Below are 17,578 nucleotides of genomic sequence, written 5' to 3' on the forward strand. Positions count from 1 at the left end.
ATTTCCTTTTGTTTTATTTTACTTAAAAAAAGGTTTTAAATATATGGTAACTCGGTTAAAATATGACATTTTCATCATTGATCGTCCATTGGAAAAAAAAAGAATAGTTTTGTTTTGTAAGAAAAGGTTTTTAAATTAAGTTACTTTTGGGCTGATCTATTGCATTTTCATCATCAGTTGCTTTCCTCAAATAGATAATTTAATTTTTTTATGCGTAGGAAAAATTTGAAGATGTGTAGGACGAAATGGAAGACGTATTCGAAGAAATTGAACATGCATAGAAAAAAAAATTAAGATGTCTAGGAAAAAATTAAGGATGTGTAGGTAAATTTTGAAGAAAGATAGGAAGAAATTGAAGATGCATAGGAAAAATTTTAAGATGCATAGAAAGAACGAAAGAAATTATAGTTATATAGGGTGAAATTAAAGTGAAATCAAGAGAGACGAGTTATAAACATAAATATATTGTTTTATTCTTCTTCTATTTTGAATGGATTTATTGATTTTTTTATCCTTTTAGTTATAATGGCTTGATAAATTATATTAATTGGGGGGAAAATATATTTTATATCACTTTAATGCCCATTTTATATATTTTTTAAATATTTAAGAATAAAAATTAAATGAGTAGTTGAGATTGATTTTTTTTAACTTCTCTCTCAAATGTTAATTATATGAGTCATGACGCAAGACGCAAACCCGAATAACAAATGGATCAAACGGCCTGTTTGCACTTTGGTTATTTAATTTTGTGTTTATTATTGATACGTTCTTGATACGATGGGAAAGTTTGTGAAATATTATCTTGTAGGGCCCGTTCAGTAATCCATCAAATAACACATGTCTAAATGATTCAAACAAAAGAAGCCCCTCATATTTCTTTCACCTACATAAACCCCCTTATGTTTTTTTCATCTACACAAAGCCCCCTCCATCAACTCTATAAATTTCATTCAATCCCTCATCATTTCTCCATCTCTAAACCAAAATGAGAAGTGTTAGTTTCTTTTTCTTTGTTGTTTCTGTTTTGCTTGTAGTTTTGTTGGCTCAAGAAGCCAACGGTGCGGTGTTTGGAGAAACCAAAAGGTTAATCGATAAGGTTAACCGAAAAGGGCCATATGTTGGCATTGTGATCCCTAACGCCTTTGAATTGAACCCTCTTCTCAATTATCCTGAATACAAGGCTAAAAAAATCGTCATCGATGTTGATGGTATATACGTATCTACATATTTTAATATATACCGATTAATTCATGATAACACACTGATGCTTTCATTAATACTTTAAAAGGTGTTTGATGCTAATAAATTGATTTTGGTATTACTTGTGTAGGAAGGAGATTTCGGTTTGGAACAATCGGCAGCAAACAAGTCATTTTAGTTATGACTGGTTTAGGCATGGTATAGTGTCGATATATGTCAGTTCAAGTTATAGTGCTGCTTTTGAAGGCCTAAAGGGAAACACTAAGTTTTATAAAAAAAATTGTGGAGTTTTACCAAAAAAGAAATGTTGTTCATCGTCTTTCTTTCACTAACTAGTTACAAAACTCATTCTCTTTTGCTTAAAAAAAGAAATAAAAAACGTCCCATTCTAATGAAATGTGCATATATTTACGCTTTTATCCATATTAATATAGATATATAAAACTATTAGTTAAGATTTTAGTTATATTTGATAGCATGCATGCATGCAACAGCTTAATGCAGGAGTTACAACACAACTATTGCTGAGTTTGTTTGACATTGAGGGAGTTGTACATTATGGAATTGCTGGAAATGCAAACCCTTCACTCAATGTTGGAGATGTTGTCATTCCTCATTATTGGGCTCATTCTGCTCTTTGGAGTTGGCAGGTAAATTACAAACATTCATGTTTAGAAAAATAATAAAAATATGATAGAATAGCAAACTAGTCCTTTATGTTTTCATGCTTTTTCATTGGACGCCCTTTGATAAAAGAAATGGCATAAAGCATACTTCATGTCTCAAATTCCTTTCACGTTATGCCCTTTGACACTAACCTCGTTACTTTTTTTCGTTAAATCTGGTCGTGTGCAATGTGAGGGTAGTTTTGTAATTTTACAATTTATTTAATAATTAAAACTGAAAAAAATATAAAATAAAAAACTAAATGAAACCCCAACAAGTTTATTTGCTTGTTCAACAAAAATTGGTTCTTGCTATGTCTTCTCTCTCTATCTTCAAACCCAACCACCCATCTTTCAACAGCCCACCACCTGCCACCGCCACATCTCCGTCTATACTCTCTCTCCCTCTCTCCCTATCAACCCCAAGCATCACCGCTACCCCACCCCCAACTCTTAGGAGTTTGCTCAAATCCGGTGGCCACCAATCACCACCACAGCTTTAAGATGACATTGGGGTTCATAACAACCACCAAACATATATGTCAACCCCCACTACAAGTTCGACTTCTCAACGATCGTCGTCACCACACCGCCACGGCCGCCATCGCCAACCCTTTACATCCACTGCAGCCACCAACTCCCACCTCCACCGCCATCGCCACCAAAGCATTATGGCCAGGTCGTAATCATGGTTGCCGGAAACGTAACCCCCAACGAACTCTAGGGAAACGAACTTGTCTTCGGACTATGCGCATTAAGCCTTCGATTCGAGTTTAGATATGAACAATTCGAGTTTGACATTGATTCGAGTTTAGATGGAATCGTACGTTAGCGGCGGTTAGTGGCGGTCCAGAGGCCTGGCAGTGGTGGTTTAGAGGTGCGGCAGCGGTCGGAAACTGGTACTGGTGGTTGTTAGGTTGGTGGTGGTAGCGGTGGTTGTAGAAAGAATGAAGATACAGGAGGTTTTGTTTTGAGAAGGAAGATGGTTTATGAATATTATTAAATAAAAAGGTGAATTTATGAAAATACCCTCATGTGAAAGGCATTTAACGAAAAAATTTAACTGGATTAGGGCCAAGGGACGAAACGTGATGAGGTTTTTAATCATAGAGGACATTTTCTGACACTTTTTTCGCTAAAGGACATCCACTGAAAAGTCAAGTAAACATAAAGGACGAGTTTTACTATTTTGTATAAAAATATAATAAAGAATAGACAAAACAACAAAACTAGTCCTTTATATTTGAACGTCTTTTCAATGGACATCCTTTCACGAAAGAAATGGCATAAAACATACTTTATGTTTCAAATCCTTTGCATGTTACATCCTTTGACAGTAACCTGGTTAATATTTTTCATTAAATCTGGTCATGTGCCTTGCACATGAGGGCACTTTGGTAAATTCACACATTTACTTAATAATTAAAACTAAAAAATAAATATATTTAAAAAAATATAAATACTCTCTCTCTCTCTCTCTCTTCTACAATAATCTATCGTTATCACCAACCCATTTTCATCCAAAACCAACAACCATCACCAGTTGCCGCATGACATTATCATGCACCAACTGTTGCCGCCACCGGAACCTGTAACCCAAAATAAATTTCCACAAACCCTAGAAACCATTCAAATAAAAAATTCGTGTTCATTAACAACGAATTGCACAAAAACTTTTAGGGCTTCTGTTCGGAATTCAAAAACGAGTATAATGGTGTAATTGGCTTACATCGATTTGATCAATTAGCGACCGGTATTGTCGCCGGAAGAATGCAGCCGGATCTGATCGGAATTCAGAGTTCTTCCTCGTTATAGTTTGTGAAGATGCAGTCGGATCTGAGCCGATGCAGGACCACCGCCACTTAGGAAGATCTGAAGCTGCTTGTTGTGGGTGAAGTTGATACCAGCGGTGGTATTGCAGATGGAGATGATGGTATGCGTGTGTGTGTGTTAGAGATGATGATGATGATGATGCATAAACCAAAAAGGGTTGGATTGTGAAGATTGGGAGGGGACGATGGTGTGTAGGTGGGTATGTGTGTGAGAGAGAGAGAGAGATTACATGTATATTGTTTATTTTATTGAAAATAAAAGTATTTTTATTATTAAAAGATCAAATCTTTAAAGGGGTAAAATGACCATACTACCCTCACGTGCAAGGCACATGACCAGATTTAACGAAAAAATTTAACTGGGTTAGTGCCAAAGGACGTAACGTGCAAAGGATTTGAAACATAAAGTATGTTTTATGTCATTTCTTTCGTGAAAGGACGTCTATTGAAAAAACGTTCAAACATAAAGAACTAGTTTTGCTGTTTTGTCTAAAGAATAAGAAATAAAGGGAATAACCTCAAGATAAAGTTGATATAAAATTGAATATTTAGACATTTCATATGATAACTTTAAATTTGTGAGGTATATTGTAAACTGAAATTGATTGCATATTTATAATATGGGCATCTATAAGTAATTATGTAACTAGTAAAATCGAATATTCATGTGCTTTTGCATATAAAATGAAATAAACCATAACTTATAAAGGAAAACCCTAATGAGACTAGAATTAGAGCTCCATATGGTAAAATCAGGTTCGACAGTTTGGACTTTGGACAAACCATCTATGGTTGTTTACTTGTTTGCCATATAATTCGGCTCCTTAAGACATTTTGTTCATTATTTATGGACTTGTAACCTCAAATGAACCCATGTTATGCCCTTTAAATTGGGCCATTTTCTAGCTCAATTGTCTTTTTACAGTTGGTTAAAGTACAAGTCCGCTAACTCCTGGATTAACTACATACTAATATTTTTCTATGTTGAACATATGTTGTATATATTATAGAGGTATGGAAATGGTCCAGAAAACACATTGCCCCTTGAAGACGCTGGTGACTACACTCGAGAAATTGGTCACCTAAACATCGCAAATTATTCAACTGTTCCATCGTCTGATAACTTCTTGAACAACATCTGGTACCAACCAGAGGAAATATTTCCGGTAGATGGAACACCCGAGGAGAGGCAACACGTCTTTTGGGTACCTGTTGAGGATCTTTATTTCAATCTAGCAAAAGTTCTTAAGGTAATAAACTTAAACGCGTTAATTAAAGTGTATAGAGTTATCCATCACTATAAATATTATATTATCATAAAAAGTTATACAATAATGGTTAAAAGGCTAGATTTAATAAACACTAACACGTCCCCTTTAACATGAACCATGTAGTCGTTGACGTTAGAAGGATGCCTGAACTCAACAACATGCTTATCTACCCCGCCAAAGGTTACAACCGTGGAACGAGGAACAAGTGCTAGCATTTACCTAGACAATGCTGCGTATAGAACCTTCATCTTTGATAAGTTTAACGTTAGCCCCGTGGAGATGGAAAGTGCGGCCGTGGCTCTCATTTCATACCAACAAAGGGTGCCATTTATTGTGATTAGGGCACTTTCTGACATGGCGGGTGGTGGTGAACACTCGAATGAGGCGGATACATTTGTCAACCTTGCTGCTAACAATTCTGTCATAGTTGCGGTGGAGTTTATAAAGTTGCTCCCGTCTCCTAGGGAGAATATTGTTTCTTCTGTTAGCATTTAGGGTTTTTCGAATATGACTATCAAGTTGAAATAAGTTGCACCATTTGAACATGGTGTAGTTTGTCTTCCTTAAAATAAATGGGACGTTGCTTGGTTTGTAAATTATGAACTATTTCATTTGATGCATTCTTGTTAGCTTATGTTGTTGTTGTTGTTGTTATTATTATTATTATTAGTTTAATTATTATTATTATTATTATTATTATTATTCACAAGAAATATGCACTCAGTTGAAAGCGAAAATGGGGAAGACTGCAACCTCAGAAGCACTCTATAAACAAGGAGTTTTTGGAGCAATTAATATGTATCCACTATGTGAAGATGCATTGGAGTAACCGGAAGATGTCTTAATTTTGTGTTATGTGGTAGTGTGAGAATTTATAAGTACATCATGGTGCAGTATCCCTCTTGTTTTCGCGTTCGTGGTTCGTGATTTTCTTAAGGTACATTTATATATTAAGGCACAAGATGGAAAGAAAAAGGCGACCGATCGATCATTTCCACGGCATATAGGTATAAGTAGAAAATGAGAAATGTCACTTTATTCAGCAATGCTAGGGTCTCAATTAATAGATTCAAGGAGGATGTAAAATGCTTTTCATATCTGTGGGTGAAAAATCAAGGGAAATGGTCAAGCTAACTAAGGAGGATTAGTATTCCCTTAATTAATTTTATTGTAACTTGGGTAGCGTTTGGTATGCAGTAATGACAGTGGAAATGGAATGATTCATTGCATAGGAATGGAAAAAGTGGTATTTGGTTACTTAATGGAATGGAATCACTCATTACACATGCAATCCCATTCCATCAAAACAATTCCTTCCCACCCCCTTCTTTTTTTTCATTCTATTCCCCCTTCACCCTACTTTATCAACAACACCACCTCCTAACAACGACCACCACCACTACCATTGCTGCCACCACCACCTGACCGCCACCGTCGTCGTTGCCACCACCTCCGTCTCCACTGCCGCCACCACCGCCGCCGTCACTGCCACCACCTAACCGCCACCACCGTCGCCACCCCGCCCTACCATCGCCATCACTACCAATTCTACCACCACTTGACCACCGCCACCCCCACCACCACCACCACCTCCGCCCACCACCACCGTCGCCATCGACACCACCATTTTCGTCGCCGGAGCTACCATCACCTTTGTGGGTTTTTTTTTTGTGAAAAAAAAATATTTTTAGATATGAGTGTTTTTATTATTTCTATTTCATTTATACATTTTTTTTGGATACCAAACAACATAAAGTAATAATTCATTTCATTCTTATAGGTTAACCAAACAAGACAAAGAAATGATAATGATTCATTTCATTCCCTTATCCATTCTATTCCTTCTTCCATTCCATTCTCTCTTCATTCCATTACCTTCAACCAAACATACTCTTGGTGTATTAGTCTTGGTGTATTTTGACTTGCTGTGTGTTTTTTTTGGGCCAGCAACTTGTTAGTTCCCCTGTGCTTTAATAAAATGGCTATTCCATATTTTCTAACAGAAAAAAAAAGCGCTAACTTTAAGAAAACATTTGAACACATAATTAGCATATTCCTAGAATAAACTCTTTCCCATGAACACGACAACAAATCAAGAAGCGCAAAAGGCCGACAAAATTCAACAATCCTAGTAACCAATAGTTAGTGACGAAACCATAACTTTTTAATGAGGAGTTGTAATAAAAAAGTTTTTATTGATAACTAGCATTTTACCCGACGCGTTGCGTTGGGCAGGTTGGCTAAACTCGAGCATCGGTAAAACCCAAGTATTGTAGGTCCTAGTGGATTATTTGCTATATGCTTAACAGCTAGATTATCACAAAATAATTGTGTCGGGCGGGTATGGGAGACATCCAAATGTTTCAAGAGCCATCGAACCCATAAAGTTTCACTAACTATCAATGTCATAGCCCGATATTCAGCTTCAGTGGAAGAGCTGAATACAATAGATTGTCTTTTTTGATTTCCAAGAAATAGGAGCCCCTCCTGTACTACTAAAAAAGAGGTTAATGTGTGACAACAGTTTTTGTAGCAAAATTGTGGAAAATAGCCCATAGCCACAATTTTTCGACAAAACAGATTTGAGAGAAAAAAAAGCCGTGGCAAATCTAGTTTCTGGCAATTTTGCTACAATTTTTACTGCTGATTTACGACAAATATTAGTTGTCGCTAACGGTGCCACAATTTTGCCACAAAGTGTTTCCTACAAGCTAACGACAATTTTGTCATTGTTTTTGTTTAATTTATTAGTAATATTAATAACATTAACAAAGTTAAATAATCGGTAATTACTAAAATTTAAATTAAGACAAACTTGCTACAAAATGTTAATAAAACTTGCTACAAACTTGGCACAAAATGTTAATCTTACCACAAACCTCAAAGAAAAAAATATCTACAAACTTGCCACAAATTTTGGAAATAAACTGCAACAAAATTGCCACAAAATTTGAAAATAAATGGCGGAAAAATTGCCACAAATCTGAAAATAAATTGTTACAAAATTGCCACAAACGCGAAAAAAAAATAAAAAAAAATAAATTATTTTATAATCATAATTTATCTGCAAATAAATGCAGAAAATTTCTATAAAATTCTAAAAAAAAACTCTGTACAATCATATAATAAAAATAACAATAATCCTTCAAAGCAAAAGTTTTTTATTATAAAACTACACAACATAATATCTCTAAATACAAAGCAAAAAACTCTTTACTTATCCACAAATTTTCCATCTTTTTTGCCATTCTGCTTGCCGAGCATGCTGTTGCTCACGTTCGGCCCATTCTTGTTCCCACTCTTGTTCAAGTTCCAAGCGTGCTTCTATGTTTTGTCGGGCCTCTTGTTCTTTTTAAGTTACACTTGAACTTTTTAGAGCTAAAATTTGTCAAAACAATAAATAAATAATGCATATTAACCGAAAGACATTTCTAACATACTAACACATATTCTTAACAAAATGGGCTCATTGTTGTATACTAAACTATGTATATTAACCTAACAGGTCAATCCAAAAAAATCTTTCAATGTCATAAAACTCCTGCAAAAATCAACTAACAATGTAATATACTAACTTAATATTTTGCCTGCCCAACCCGATTTACCCATACATAAAAAACGCGAATAGCCCGAAACACTACTAACATACCCGATCAACACTCCTAAATATAAATAGTTACCTACATACAAACACATATATATGAATACAAAGTTTTACATTTACATATACAGACACACATGCATATCCGCATACATACACATACTTATACTCATATCCACAATGAACATGATAACAATTATTTCCAAAACCAATTAAAATTAGGGAGGCATTTGTATGGTCCGACTAGCCTGGCAACAACAATGCCTAAACAATAATATAAAAAACAAAAAAAAAATAATAACAACAATACCTCTTCCGAGTGTCGAGCATCACGGTATGACCCGCAAGTTGTGAAAACTAGTGACCCGGTCACCGCAAAATATGGATTAGAAGATACTACCCCCAAATAACTGGTGACCCTAACTCTCGGGTTGTAGACACCTTGCATTTAACTGAACAAGAATGGTCAAATAGATAATGCAAAATTGGCAAACCCAATGACAAGAAATAATTTGCAACATACGTACATCTCAAATAAAAAAAATAAACAACGAACAGTTTTTGTTCCTAAAAATCAAGTTGTGTTCATCAGAAGTGATTAGAATATATAAGTTGCATATTTGTACTATTAACACTTTCTATTTATCCATCCATTTGAGCAGCAATCATAACTGATCATACAATGCATTATACAAGTAAGATTAGTACACGCAAAATATAACTAAGGGCTTTAAACGAACCGAATGAACACGAACAAGGCTTGTTCATGCATTATATAAGTAAGATTAGTACACGCAAAATATCGCCATCGTTTCCCACCACCGCCACCCACCACCACCACCATCGACCACCATTACCTCCTGTCGTCCATCACCCACCATTGCAACCGCCACCCACCACCGTCGTTGCCTCTCACCACAAGCACTGTCGCCGCCCATCACCACCGACCATCGCTCCTGGCTAGCACCGTCGTTGCCCACCACCTCCACCCACCACCATCGACCACCATTACCTTTTGTCGCCCACCACCCACCATTGCAACAACCACCTACCACCGTCGTCGCCTCTCACCACAAGCATTGTCGCCGCCCATCACCACCAACCATCGCTCCTGGCAAGCACCATCATTGCCCACCACCTCCACCCACCATCATCAACCACCATTACCTCCGGTCGCCCACCACCCACCATTGCAACCACTACCCACCACCGTCGTCGTTTCTCACCACAAGCACTGTCGTCGCCCCATCACCATCAACCATCGCTCCTAGCTATCGCCATCGTTGCCCACCACCGCCGCCCACCACCATCGACCACCATTACCTTCTGGCTATCGCATGTGTTGATGACAGATTAAACGTACAAAACGAGCAATTACAACTTTATTTGTTACCTTTTTTAATTTATTTATAATAACAAAAAACACAAAGTTTATACAAAGTTATGCTTTTATGAATTATTAAATTTTAAAGTCAAGAATAATAAAAAAAGAGTTTTGTAGCAAAATTGTAGCAAAGTTTGCAAATTATGCGACAATTTTGCCACAAAAATGTGTGTTCTCATTTAATATTCAAGAGTTGTCAAAAACTTGTAGCAACATTTGCAAGATTGTGACATTAGCCACAACAAAAGTGTGTTTTTATTACTTATTAATATTATATTCAATAAACAATATTGAGTTGTCATAAACTTATAGCAAACTTAGCAAGAAATTGCTACAATGTTGCCATAAAAGTATGGTTTTATTGTTATTAGTTTTTATATTCAATAAATAACACGAGTTAAGGGAAATTTGTAGCAAACTTTGCAAGTTTTGCCACAATTTTGTCACCAATGTGTGTTTATACAAAATTGTAGCAAATTTGTAGCAAAATTTGCCTGCATTCCGACTATTTTGCTACAAAATTGTGGTTTCGTTATTATTAGCTATTATATTCAATAATTAATACATAGTTGCCAAAAAATTGTAGCAAACTTTGCTAGTTTTGCCACCATTTTGCCACAAAAGTGTGATTTTTATAATATATTACAATTTTGTAAAGGATTTGTAGCAAAATTTGCGAGCATTCTGTCCATTTTGCCACAAAAGTGTGTTTTCATTATTATTAGTGTTTTATTTTCAATAATTAATACACAGTTGCCGGAAACTTGTAGTAAACTTTGCAAGTTTTGCCACTATTTTGCAACAAAAGTGTGGTTTTTATGATACATTTCAAATTTGTAGCAAAATTACTAGCTTTCCGACTATTTTGCTACAAAAGGGTGTTATTTTATTTGTGTGTTGATTTTTTTATTCTAAAGGTTTAATACTTAATAAATGATTAAACTAATTGTCGATAATTTGTCGGAAATGGATTTATGTTTTCGACGAAATTGTGACAAAACTGCATTACGCCGCTACGTTGTAGGAAACTTGTGAAAAATTTTAAGACTTTTTTTACTTTTGATCATTGACGAAAAGTTGTGGAAAATTTGTTGAAAAATTTGAGTTGTGGGAAAATTGTAGAAAATTTTTGTAGCAAAAATACCCATTTTCTAGTAGTGAAACATAGCTGGTTCGTGATCATCTTGTATCTTGACACCCAAGCCAATCCGAATCGGTATACCCAAAGGGATTCACACCACCCCTATTTGGAAGTAAGATACCTTGACTAGGAGTGGACTTCAAGTATCTAAGAACTCTTATAGCTGCTTCCATATGATTTTGTCGAGGATCCGCAATGAACTGGCTGAGAACGTTGATAGAATAAGTAATGTCAGGCCTAATGGCTTTTAAATAGAGAAGCCGACCCACTAATCTTCTATAGTTTCTGTGACACCCGACTATTTTAAGCCTAATCTGGTACTAATGTAATCCGTACTGACGTAAATAAAATAAAATAATAAATAAAGTGATATTTGTTTAGTCCAAAGAAAAAACTCCAAAAATATTTGAGATATATTTAACTGCATTCGAAAAGTTCAAATTTGGCACGTAGTGAACAATGCGCGAAACAACCGCTGGCAATGACTTAAAAACTAACAGTAGTCCAAACGTGTCAAGAATAACTCGAAAAATTAAAATGAAAATATTAGTGATAATATATAAAGTTATTTTTAGAATTTCGAATCGCAAAATTTAGAAAATAATAGAATAAAAGCCAGTGCAGGATACCGTATGAGCCCGAAACCAACCATTTTCAAAAATTAGTTTCTTAGGCTTGTATTATCTAGAATTCAATATCGGATCAAACCTGAAAAAAATTATTAGAAACGGGATTCATTTGATTAGCTAAAGTACGTTAGACGTTAAACTGGAAACTTAAGATTATTGTTTAAACACCCACTAACCAACACAACCCTCACCCTTTTAAAACAACCCAAGCCGTGTGCATGTATTTTTGTGTTGGAAAGAGTTGCAGTAAACACATGGCCCTACCTTCACCATAATCTCACAACTTACATTCTAGCTTGTACAACACACCACCAATTTCACTCTCTCTTCCTCTATAAACCATCGGTTACCCCACCATTATTACCTATCACCATTTTCACTTAATATAATCAAGAAAAACTTAAGAAATGGATTAAGAAAGGCTAATCTAGGAGCAAAATAGAAGGATTAAAGCACCATAAGCAAGAAGATACTCAAGAAAATCATTATCTTGTTCACTCACGCTAAAAACCAAAGGTAATCATTTCATGGGTTTTATAGTTTCGATGTTTAAATCTTATTCCTACAAACTTAAAATGATTCACACAAACACATGAATACATAAAAATGGAACTTGGTGTTGAATGTGGGTGTGTGTGTATGTGTGTGTGCAAGTATACCTTACACATATACATACATGCATACATACTTATGCATCTATAATATCTCATTTTTGATACTTAGAAGTCTATGAATAGTTTCACCTCTTGATTAGATTCCATACTTGAAGCTTGAATGCTACGAACTCGGAAATTGGTTTTGAAATCTATGGATAGAAAGAGATGGCTTGGATGTGGGTGTTTAAGTGGGTTATCTACATACTTGTTTGAAAGATTGGATTTTGATACAAGAATTGCTAGAAATGTTGTTGTTTGAAGATGATGATTATTGTTGATGAAAAAAAAATGATGATTTTTTTTATTATTGAAAATTTAAACTAAGTACAAAATCATTGGCTAAGAAAAATGTTAAGTTTGTAGGATGCAATGCTAGATTAGAAAATTTGATTTAAGATGGAACTTGTTGATCCTTGTATTATTTGATGATGCTAGCTTTGGTAAATAAATTGCATTAGTTGATGACGTTAGTTGAACTATGAAAATATCTATTCAATAACTAGCTTTTGAAAGATGCATATGAAAATTATACAAGTTGTATTACATAAGGTACTTGTCTGCATTTACATATTAGTAATAAAAAAAACTTGCTTTGATTAGCTTTAAAAATGCATTTTTTTTTTGTTAAATGACTAAATCTAGAAAATTCAGTGCTTTATAAGTTTAGGGTTCCATATTTGATGCATAATGTGTTTAACATGTTTTAGTTTGCTTGGTTTGATAATCGGTTGCTTAAACGGTCGAAACGTTCGACTTTTTAACGCAAACCGACACGGTTTTAGAACCTGTTTTAAAACAGCATATAAAACCTAAATACTAATACACATTATATAATATAATGTATATAAAAATACCAAGTTGGTAAAAGTTGACCTTAAATGGTTCGTGTCGCGAAAGCCAATGAGAAAACGATAAAAATAGCCACTTTAGTGAAAACTATAACTAACGAAAAAGAAAATATTTTTATAAAATAACTTATAAATATTATATATTTTAACATAAAAAGTAATTTTTATACTTTAAATAATAAATTTTGACATAAAAGAACGTTAACCGGTTCGCGGACCGATAAAACTGGAAAGACAATCTTTAAAACATAAAAGTTTTCAAACTTTTAAATTGATTAATTCCAGGAACTCAAAAGTATTTTAAAACTTAGCATTTAGCAAACTAAATAATATTTATTAATATAAATATTATTAGCATATTTGTTAGAATAAGTAATGTGTGCCTACTTGTTAGATTGGTTTCATGTGTTGGAGTTAAATGATTAGATTAAATAGAAGTATTTGCATTATTATTAGGATATTGAATGCTTGTGTTCAAATATAAAAATTTGCACTTAAAAGGTTGCCAACGAGTCGTTCGAACACAATAAACTAAGTAAAAGAAACTTTTTTAATTAATAAAGTAAAAACGTTTGTGTGAGTATTGTAACATCCCGAAATTTCCAAAATGATATTAATTATATTACTTAATAATAGAGGGAAATTTACTCGGGTTATCGGGAAATAAATAAATAGAGTAGGAGTTGGTATGGGTCAGGCTAGTGTTGGGTAATGGATATGGGTTATGGACTTGGGTTATGAAAGAAGGAAGGAGAGTCCATGGGCTTAAGCCCATGATCCCTAAATATAAATACCATTAACCACCATTTAATCCTCATTCTCACATATTCCATACACACACACCCAAAACACACACGGCCCGAACCAAGATCCGAAGGCGAAAACCCGAGCTTGTTGGTGCTGGAACGTTGTGACGGACCAAAACAACATCAAGGCTTAACCGTGTTCGTAGTTCGACTCGTTCAAGGTACGTTTATAGTTAGAAATCGTTCGTGTAGGTTCGGGTTGATTTGAGAAATGATAGATCTGAGTTTGTATGGTAAAAACGAATCCAACAAAGCTAATCTTACTGAAAATGGTTATGATTTGATGGGTTAATCGATTGATAAAAAGAACCCGTAACCTATATGCCTAAATCGCACCCTTTAAACATCGATGTTAGGTCGATTTGATGGTTGGGGTTTGTAGGCGCTGGTCAGACGATCCCGTGGGTACCTAAATCGAGTTATTTGGTTAAGAAACGAAGGTGATTAAGGGATTTAAGAACGAACAGTATCTGCAGACGACAACTTCGCCTGCAAGCTAAGTTCGCCTGATGAACTTCGCCTGCAAGCTAAGTTCGCCTGATGACAACTTCGCCTAAAGCCAAGTTCGCCTGATGACAACTTCGCCTAAAGCCAAGTTCGCCTGATGACAGATTCGCCTGCAAGCTAAGTTCGCCTGATGACAACTTCGCCTAAAGCCAAGTTCGCCTGATGACAACTTCGCCTAAAGCCAAGTTCGCCTGATGACAACTTCGCCTAAAGCCAAGTTCGCCTGATGACAACTTCGCCTAAAGCTAAGTTCGCCTAAGGTTTAACTTCGCCTAAAGCTAAGTTCGCCTAAGGTTTAACTTCGCCTAAAGTCAAGTTCGATTAGAGAATAGATTAAAACGATAAGTAAAAGTAAGCTAATACTAGGCCGCCAGATTAGATGAGGCGAGTATTGATACGTGTAACTTATACAGTCAGCCGAGCATAGTTAAAGAAGGGATTTACAACTATCAGAGGAAGAAGCAGAGTTCAGGTGAGTTTCTAGCCCCATTCCTTGTTATGTTTTCGGGGCTGTGTGCATACTCGATGTGTTGTTAATACATTTATCCTAAGTGATAAGTGTATGCCATATGTGATATATGTGATGGATATGAATGATTGCTTGTCGGTACGCGAACGATCTTCGGATATTGCGCGTACTGTCAGGTTAAAAATAAAGGTACGAATATTATATATCGAAGATGTATGAATATTACAAATGAATACTTGTCGGGGCGTGAACGATCTTCGGATATTGCACGTAACGACAAGGGGTATGGTTGTTAAATGAAGGATGTAAAGAACGCCTAGAGTGTTCTTATGCTATAATGTAATTATTGTATATGTGAAGTATGTGTATACAGGTACACGAATGGTATGTGAGTTCTACGTTCGACATAGTAAGTTAGGATGGCAAATCCCTCTAACTTCTGTTGGACATAGACTTGGCAGGTGATGGCGTAGTTAAGGACTGCGAGCCTTATACGTGATGTAGATGATGGATGTAAACGTAGATAGGGACGGTGGGCCTTATACGTGTTATAGGAGATAGACGCCAACGTAGATAAGGACTGCGGACCTTATACGTAACGTAGATAAGGACTGCGGACCTTATACGTAATATAGATAGGCGTCAGCACAGGAAAGGACTGTGGACCTTATACGTGCTTTATTTGTAGCATAGGGGAGGACTGCGGACCTCGTACGTGCTATGAATTAGGTTGCAACATAGGGAAGGACCGTGGACCTTGTACGTGTTGTGGATATATGATGGTATAGGGAAGGACCGCGGACCTTGTACGTACCATGAATGGTGAACATAGGTAAGGACTGCGGACCTTTTACGTGTTCACGATCGTGAGTACAGGTATAGACGGCGGACTATGAACGTACTCTCGGTAGACTGAGGTTAGTGATTGTAGATATGTATGTATGTATGGTAGCAAGTATGTATGTAGAACAGAAGGGTAACTAGTGAAGTATGGATATGTATCTTCGGATATGTATGTATGTGTTGTATTGTATGGCGTACGATTAACTAGAACTCACTCAGCGTAGCTGACTTTTAGTATGCACGCAGGTGAGTAGGATGAGGCAGCTCGCTTGAGGAGACACGTGGCACTGAATAAGAGGCTGGCATCGGAAGACTCAAGACGTTTAAGTTAATGTTCGTTAATTTTGAAAGACAAAATGATGTTTTAAGACAAGACGTGTTTTGATACGAAATGTTTTATGAAAGCTTTTATATTCCGCGAATGTTTTAATTATCTCTGATATTTAGAACTGCGTTTATGAGTAAATCCAACGCTAAAGTAGGGCTACCGGGTTCGGGGCCTTACAAGTTGGTATCAGAGCAAAGTTCGAGAGATTTAAGCATCCTACATGCTTAGACTCGAACAGAGAATAGGGTTTAAGTTAGAAAAGAAAGAAGATGCCAGTTCAAGAATGCCATGTGTCGCTCAAGCAAGATCAGTAAAGGTAAAGTGTATGATTAAATGATATATGTTAATGAGAAAGAAAAGATACGTGAACAGGCAGGGATAGGAATAATTGATTGTTTGATTTGACTAACTGCTTAAGTAGAACCAACACAAATAGACTCATAAAGGGAAGTGTATAGGACACGGAAAGCAACGTGATCAGCTAGTCACAACTGGCCACTGTTATTACCTGTTAGCCTTGCTATCCTTGTACTAAATAGTTCCTTGAGTGATGATGTTTGTGTTTTCCCTTTTAGAATACTAATGGCTGGAGCTGGAGAATTTGTTGGAACTGGGGGTCGCACTGGACGTCGTGGCAGGCCTCGTCTTGTCCGGCAACCCTCGGTAGAAGAAGCTTCCCACACCGAAGATGAAGGAAGCGCAGCTGGAGGAGACCAGAACAACAACGAAGAGGTTCAACTTAGCCCTGCAGTTCAAGCAGCCATTGTTCAAGCTGTAGTTGCTGCTGTGAAGAACCTGAATCCCAAAAGATCTGCTGGAAGCCGTGAACGAACTGCTGAAGGGGCAGGTGGTGATGGTAGGAAGGATGGGGGAGGAGAAAGAGAGGCCTCGAGTGAGGATAAGTCTGTGAAGGTCGATGACAGGAAAAGAGGCCAAGATGGGTGCAACTATAAGTCCTTCAAAGGATGCGACTCGCCAAAGCTGACTGGGTTGGGAGACGCAATCGCTACTCTTCAATGGATAACCACTATGGACAAGATTATCCGCATTAGCGAATGCCGTCCCGACCAAGCTGTGGGTTATGCTACTCAGTCATTTGAGGAAGAAGCTATGTAGTGGTGGGAAAGTGTGGAGCAGAGAAAGACTAGGGATGAGATCAAGGCGTTGAGATGGGACGATCTGAAAGAGTTGGTGATGAAGAAGTTTTGTGCAGATGCCGAGGTTGAAAGGACGGAGATGAATTTTCTGAATTTAAAGGCCGGTATGATGACGCATCGTGAGTATACTACTGAATTCAACCGACTATCTAGGTTGGTGCCTGATACGGTTGACACTGAGGTCCAGAGAATCAAATGTTATGTGAGGGGATTGCCACAAAAAGTCCGCATGTTAGTC

The 17,578-nt window shown here is 36.4% G+C and overlaps 1 protein-coding gene across 2 annotated transcripts in view; it reads left to right on the forward strand.

The window, feature by feature from the left end:
* Positions 1 to 943: 943 nt before the first annotated feature.
* The window catches only part of LOC143600076 (bark storage protein A-like), a 32,478-nt gene continuing 15,843 nt past the window's right edge, over positions 944 to 17,578 (forward strand). The window contains exons 1-5 of one of the 2 annotated variants that reach the window (XM_077077863.1): positions 944 to 1,211; positions 1,334 to 1,401; positions 1,698 to 1,853; positions 4,711 to 4,950; positions 5,095 to 5,529. In XM_077077863.1, coding sequence (XP_076933978.1) covers positions 989 to 1,211; positions 1,334 to 1,401; positions 1,698 to 1,853; positions 4,711 to 4,950; positions 5,095 to 5,466 — 1,059 coding nt within the window. In that variant the 5' untranslated portion in view covers positions 944 to 988 and the 3' untranslated portion in view covers positions 5,467 to 5,529. Of the gene's footprint in view, positions 1,212 to 1,333; positions 1,402 to 1,697; positions 1,854 to 4,710; positions 4,951 to 5,094; positions 5,530 to 17,578 lie in introns of those variants that run through there. The other variant, XM_077077864.1, reaches the window with a different exon arrangement.

The sequence above is a fragment of the Bidens hawaiensis genome, unplaced genomic scaffold, assembly GCF_021521415.1.
Source record: "Bidens hawaiensis isolate Kalapana, Puna unplaced genomic scaffold, B.hawaiensis_p1.1 tig00053289_1, whole genome shotgun sequence".
NCBI lineage: Eukaryota > Viridiplantae > Streptophyta > Magnoliopsida > Asterales > Asteraceae > Bidens > Bidens hawaiensis.